We start from the raw sequence: 6,658 nt of genomic DNA on the forward strand, positions 1-6,658 counted from the left end.
TTTTTTGAGACGTAGTCTCGCTCGCTCTGTTGCCCAGGCTGGAGTGCAATGGCGCAATCTCAGCTCACTGCAACCTCTGCCTGCTGGGTTCAAGCGATTCTCCTGCCTCAGCCTCCCAAGCAGCTGGGACTACAGGCGCGCGCTGCGACGCCCAGCTAATTTTTTTGTATTTTTAGTAGAGGCGGGGTTTCACCATGTTGGCCAGGCTGGTCTCGATATCCTGACCTGGTGATCCACCCACCTCGGCTTCCCAAAGTGCTGGGATTACAGGTGTGAACCACCGCGCCTGGCCATCCTGCCTCTTTCAATAGCGGCAATAGGAAACTCAAACCTCTGGCCACCCGGAAGGAAACACAAAACCCTTCTAGGCCCTAAGAGTTTTTGATCCTGAAAGGCTCAGCAGGCCCAGGGGCGACAAGAAGCTGCCTTGCTTGGGCCAGGCTAGGAAACTGGATCTGCTGCTCCATTTGGAGCCCAAGGGCCAGGCGTGCTGGGTGCGATGTCCACTCCCTTGGCCAGCTAGCAGTCCTTGAGTGCCTTTCTCAGCCCAGAGCCTCTCTGGGCTTGGGAACAGTCCCATCCCTCTCTCAAAGCCCGGGCTGCCCCAAGCTGGCCTCTTCCGGGAGTCTGGACCAGACTTCCGAGGCTTTGGCAACATTTGGTGGGCCCGGGTCTCAGGCCTGTCCTGCTCCTTGGGATCCGAGGCTGGAGCTGGCTCACAGTACCAGCATCTCTCCTTAGCCCAGCCGGGGGTGAACGGGGTGGTGTGTCTGTCCATGGGGTTTCCGCAGAACCCCACCCACTCTGGCCTCTGTCCTTGCACCTGGAAAAGGGGCTGGGGAGGGAGTGCCTGTGTGTGACGTGAACCTGCAGAGGTTGCCTCTGTGGCCAGTGGGGGACCAAGGGCTTGTCAGGCCTGACACGGGCAGCCAAGTGATGAGTGCAGGCCTGGAGCTCTCTGAGCCCTGGGGAACTGGATTCTTGGCGGCATAGCCCCTCCTCACTTCCCCCTGGCCCTGCCCTTGGCTTCAGAATGCACCCCCAACGTGGTCTGGATGTCATCAGGCGGGGAGGTGTGGGGTAAAGGGCAGCGCTCTGAAACGGGGTTAGCATGGACATGGCTCCTCACCCATGGGGCCCACAGTGGGCGGCAGAGGGGCAGGGACCACCCCCGCCGAGCTGACCCTCTCTGCCTGGAACGGCCTCCAGCTGCGCATGCCCCTGCCACACTCTGATGGGGTGTGGCCCAGCGTGTCTGCGATGGACTGGGCACCCTCCTAGGCAGGGGAATGTGAGAACTGCCGCTGCTCTGGGGCTGGGCTCCATGTCATAACAGGAGGGAGTGCGGTGTTACACCACGTGGGAAGGACTCAGGGCAGTCAGCCACAAAGCTGCTGGTGATGACGGTGGGGGGAGCTTGTGTCTTCACTCTGCAGCCCTAACACCCAGGCTGGGCTCGCTGGGCTCCATCCTGGGGGTGCAAACCCTGGGAGTGATGCCAGTGGGAGCCCCCTGCCCCTCCCCTTCCTCAAAAGCCCAGGGGTCAAAGAGTGTGGACTCAGAGGCCTGGGGGCATACGTTTATTTAGCAGACAAGGTGGGGCTCCATCAGCGGGGTGGCCTGGGGAGCAGCTGGGTGGGTGGCACGGTGGGGAGCATCTCCCAGCTCCCTCAATGGTGTCCGGGCTGGTGAGGCAGCTGGCAGCACCCTGGACAGAGGTGGATATGAGAGTGATGGGCGGGGAGATGGGAGGCACCTGAGATGGGGACAGCAGAATAAAGACAGCAGCAGTGCTGGTGGCAGGGGGAAGAACAAAGGCAGGCCCAAGACCCCCAGCCCACTGCACCCTGGCCTCCCACAAGTCCCCTCCCAGCTGCCCGGACACACTCACTGTGCACTCAGCCATCGATACACTGGTCTGTTGGGGAGAAAGTCCGTCAGAACAGGCAGCTGTGTGTGTGTGTGTGTGTGTGTGTGTGCGCGCGTGTGTGTGTGATCCCTGACTGCCAGGTCCTCTGCACTGTCCCTGGGCAGCCCCTGCCCCACCTGGCCCAGCTGCAGAAGATGTGGGGGTTCCTTTCAGGGATGGGGCAACAGAGGGGCAGATGGCGGGGCAGGGGATATGGGAGAAAGGCCTGGGGAGGGAGAGCCCTGAGTGAGGCCCAGCTCCCAGGCTGCTCGGGCACCCAGGTCTCCCGCCTGTTTACTAGTCCAGGCAGCCTCTCAGTCTGGGGGAGGCCAGTGGCTCTCTGAATGGCCTGACTGGAGCCTCCTGCCCAAGCCAGGCTCCCTGGAGTCAAGGACAGCTCCCAAGTCAGTAGTGAGCAAGTCCCCAGGGGAGGGAGGACAGCCAGGACAGCAAAACCCAGGGTGATGAGGCCTGGGAGGGTGGGGGAAGATGGCCCAGAACAAGGGGGCCTGGGAGGGTGGGCGGAGGTGTCAGGCCAGTGAGACTGAGAAATGGATACTCCGGCCTGGGCCTGAAATCCTCATCTGGGCAGACCCTGGCTAAACTGCCAGGAAAGAGCACTTGGGGCCCAGGTCCCTGGGAGTCCCATAGACCCTGGGGTGGGGCACAGTCTTCCTGGACCCAGAGTGGCTTCCAAGAAGCTCCTGGACCGTCCACTGCTCCAGTGACTGAAGCTGAGGACTGAGTCTCTCCTCTCCCTCCTCCCTGGCAGGGAAGCATCCCGCCTGAAGAGTTCCCATGTCCCCGTCCCCTCATCCAGACTGGCCATTACCAATTGGGACAGAGAAGACGATCTGGTTTTCAGGGAGGCCCAGAGATTTGGAGAAGCGGATGAAGTTCTCCTTTAGTTCCGAAGTCAGCTCCTTGGTTCTCCCTGTGACCAAGATGGCCAGTGAGTGGCCGGTAGACACCACATAAATATCGTGGAATGAGTGGATGAGGCCTCAGATCCCTTCCTCATGGAGGGTCTATGGAATGACTTCTTCCCGCAGGTGGGGACCGGCCTCCCCTCCAGCTAAGTGTGATCAGGAGCCAGTCCCCGAGGGGATGGGAGAGGACCCACCGTAGAGGGTGATCTTGAAGTACTCCTTGTTTTGAGAAACTTTCTTGAAGAACACCATGGCATACTGTTTGTAGTTGGTGCTCACCACTCGAACGACGTAACTCGTTAATCCAGGGTGATCTGCAGGCATGGATGGTGAGGGGTCAGCCCTGCCCTGGATGGGAGGAGGGAGCTGCCCCCTCCCTCCCCAGCCCATCAGCTCGGGCTCCTCCCCATACAACACATCCGTGTGGAGGGGCAGGAAGGTCTGTGCCCCCGCCCAGCTCCCCAGAGCCCCAGCTCAGTGCCCCACCTCACTCAGGACTCACTCTGAATGTTGCCCAGTGTGAACTCGCCAGGCTGGGAACCTGGAACAAAAGTTCTGATCCAGTAGTCACACTTCTCTTTCCTTGGGAGGGAGAGATGGGTGGGTGAGAGGGGAGACAACCCAGGCTTGGGCCTCCTGTGCCGGACAAGGTAGGGCCAGGGCAGCAGCAGGGTTCTGATGCTCTCAGTCCGGCCCAACCTGTGATGGCTCATCCCCAACTACCTGGAGAGGCCCTACCCCACCCAGCCGCGATGGGCCTGGGCCTTCCCCCTGAGCTGATCCCAGGCTGTCCGTCCCGGTCTGCTGCCTGGGGCCCCTGGACCCTGCTCAGACCCTCCAGCACCCCATGTCCTTCTTTCCTTTGGCTGCCTCCCTGGGTGGTTTTCCCCCCACACACACAGCAACCCTGCATTTCTCCGCTGCGCTCAGCTTGCTGCTTCTCTTCCTATACCCTCTCCTGGGGATCCACCTTGGTACTTCCAGTCTGCTCCACGCCAACCGTTCCTCTACCTCTCGGGTCAAACCTGACCTCATCCTTGAGTCCCCCCACTTCCCATCCCCTGACACCCCAGGGCTGAGCTCCCCAACCTGTCTGTATTCTGCTCCTTGCTCCACAAATGTCCTAATCCCAATCCACTCAGCTGCCAGTCAGAAACCCACTGGGGAGGCCGGGTGTGGTGGTTTATGCCTGTAATCTCAGCACTTTGGGAGGCCGAGGCAGGCGGATCACCTGAGGTCAGGAGTTCAAGACCAGCCTGGCCAACATGGAGAAACCCTGTCTCTACTAAAAATACAAAATTAGCCGGGCATAGTGGCACATGCCTATAATCCCAGCTACTAGGGAGGCTGAGGCAGGAGAATCACTTGAGGTGGAGGTTGTGGTGAGCCGAGACCGTCCATTGCACTCCAGCCTGGGCAACAAGAGTGAAACTCCGTCTCAAAAAAAAAAAAGAAAAAAAGAAAAAAGAAACCTACTGGGAACGGCTGATCCCTGGCTCCCTGCCCGCTCACCCTGCACCTGTTCTCTCCCACCTGTGATGGCCCCGCTTCACTTTCGCTGGTCTCCCGACCTCCCAAGCTGCACCCCACCAAGTCTCCCCACCCTGCAGCCAACTCTAAGCCACTCTGCAGCAGATCCGCTGGGGCAGGGCCTGAGGACTGTGCTACGTGCTAGTGTGGCTGCCTGCCCCGCCAGGCTGCTCAGCAGCTCTGCTCAGGGCGACCCTGTGATGGCTTGCTCCTTCCTGAAGCGGGGCTCTTTCTGACTCCGGCCCCTGCCGGGAACACCCCTCACTTCCTTTTGAAGCAGGTTGGCTCTTTTAAGACCACCTTCCTGGAAGCCCTCCCTGAAGGCCCTGGGTGGGGTTCCAGGCTGGATCCGGTGTCCCCTCCTCCCACTCCCGGCACCCCTCCTCTCTCCGTCTTGTTTTCTAACGACTGTGCGTGTCCATCCCTACCACTGTCTGTGTGTCTGCGCTATAAACGTTGCCCTAAGGAATGCAGGAAGGATGAACACAGATGAATTCCGGGCAGAACAGTGAGGTGAACGACAGGATCCCTCAGCTTTGGCCATCCCTTGCCTGTGATATCAGTCTGCCTCTCATACCCCCAGGAGATGTCAGCCCTCACCTGAACAGGATGGAGGTGACGTTGTAGCTCTTGTCTTCTTTCAGCTCGTAGATGGTGGCATACATCTTTAGCGGGGCTTCGTCTTTTCTGCCAACTGCATTCCCTGACAGGCCTACCACATACCACTTCCCCTGGAACTGCAGGAGACTGATGATAGGCACAGCCCAGGAATGGCCCTAGGAGCCACCCCTCCAGCTCTGTCCCTGTGGCACCTCTGAGCCGCCCAGTCTGGAACCACGAGCCCCTCTAGCTGGGCAGCAGGGCCCAGGCTGGACCTGCACTGGTGAAGGGGCAGGAGCAGGAGGCCATCAGCCTAGAAGGGAGGCCTGGGGGAAGAGGCGGTTCTGAGTCTGGCAGGGAGGAGGGTGATCTCCTTACAGGAGGAGGCACATGGCTGGTGGGCCTTCCTGAGCCTCAGTTTCCTCATTTGTGTGGGGGGGACTAAAAGTGTTCCCACCTTCCTTGGACAATGGGGGTTATGGGAGAGGGGACGTGGACCTGGGGGAGTCTGTTCAGGCTGGGATGGGGGTGGGGATGGGGGGAAGGGGCATGGTTTCCTTCAGGGACCCTGGTGGCACAGAGTGAGCTGAAACCTGGACCCTGAACTCCTGGCGTCCTGGAAACCTGGAGTCCTGCCCAACGCTCCTCCTGAGTCTCTTCACCTCTCCTCCCCTCTGCTCCCACTCTTCCCCAGGCCCCGCCTGCAGGTGCCCCTCTTGGGCCCTTACCTGGTTGTCCTGGAAGTTCTGCTGCAGAGGGACCTTGCTCAGAGGTGGGGCCGGGATCAGGTCTGAGCTGGAGTCCTGGGCCTGGGCATGCAGGGCCCCCAACAGGGCTAGGCCCAGCCACAGGAGACCTAGGGGCATGATTTCAGGGCTGAGGAAGCAGGCGCTGTGGTGGCTACTGGGCCTGGCAGGAGTGGAGGCGAGTGAGAGGCTCACCTGGGTGGCCCTATTTATGGGCTCTAGCGTGGGCTGATTCATCCTTTGCCAAGACCAGGAAGATGAGGCAATTGCCAGCAACTCATGCGGAAACACTTGGCAAGATTTCTGCCCCTGGTCAGGATTGGGCAAGACAGAAGGATGGGGCGAGTGAGGGACATTCCCAGAGTGCGGCACCTCTGGCAGGGACAACGACTCCCTCTGCGCACTCCTTGTGCCCTTCCGTTCTTCTGATTGCCCTGTGTGTGGGCCGCTGGCCTGTGAGCTGGAAGAATTGTCATCTCTGACTCCCCTGCTCAGCTGGAGCCCAGGGTGGGGTATGTGCCCTGTGGTCCCCTCCCCATGCCCACAGAAAGGAAAGAATGAATGCCTCCTTCCCACAGGTCACGTGCTGTTTCCTGGTTCTTTTAAGGGCCAGAGAAGGGTGGCGTGGTTGACAGTGGACAAGGAAAAAGAAGGCGTCTGCTCTGAACTCATGGAGCCCAGAATCATGGCCCTCCCAGGAGCCCCATGCCAGGACCTGCGTGTGCTCCAGAGGCCTTGAGACAGCTCCTTGCCCCATTTGCAAGGGGGGACCCCAGCGGACCCCAGAGACCCCCGCCTCTCCTGTGAGTGCCGTGGGAAGAGGCCCCACACAGGGCACACGGGTTGAGTGCTGAGGCTACAGTCCCTGTCCTGGGTGAGTCAGGCTGATGGCTGGGGGCGTGAAGGCACCACACTGCTGTTCTGGATACTTGTTGCTTTGGGTC

General features: G+C 60.3%; 1 protein-coding gene across 2 annotated transcripts; it reads right to left on the reverse strand.

The window, feature by feature from the left end:
- Positions 1-1,563: 1,563 nt before the first annotated feature.
- On the reverse strand, positions 1,564-5,891 carry LCN2 (lipocalin 2). Of its 2 annotated transcripts, none has more exons than XM_011987990.1 (7): positions 5,697-5,891; positions 4,969-5,105; positions 3,341-3,420; positions 3,033-3,152; positions 2,742-2,843; positions 1,892-1,918; positions 1,564-1,708 (listed from the first exon to the last, which is right to left on the reverse strand). In XM_011987990.1, exons 1-6 carry the CDS (start codon positions 5,832-5,834, stop codon positions 1,899-1,901), a joined length of 597 nt encoding a protein of 198 aa, XP_011843380.1. In that variant the 5' UTR covers positions 5,835-5,891; the 3' UTR covers positions 1,564-1,708; positions 1,892-1,898. The 2 variants fall into 2 exon arrangements, with proteins under 2 accessions (XP_011843380.1, XP_011843388.1); XM_011987998.1 differs by having other exon boundaries at positions 1,566-1,708; positions 1,888-1,918.
- Between the last annotated feature and the right edge of the window lie 767 nt (positions 5,892-6,658).

This window comes from Mandrillus leucophaeus, unplaced genomic scaffold (assembly GCF_000951045.1).
Source record: "Mandrillus leucophaeus isolate KB7577 unplaced genomic scaffold, Mleu.le_1.0 Scaffold109, whole genome shotgun sequence".
Taxonomy (NCBI): Eukaryota; Metazoa; Chordata; class Mammalia; order Primates; family Cercopithecidae; genus Mandrillus; species Mandrillus leucophaeus.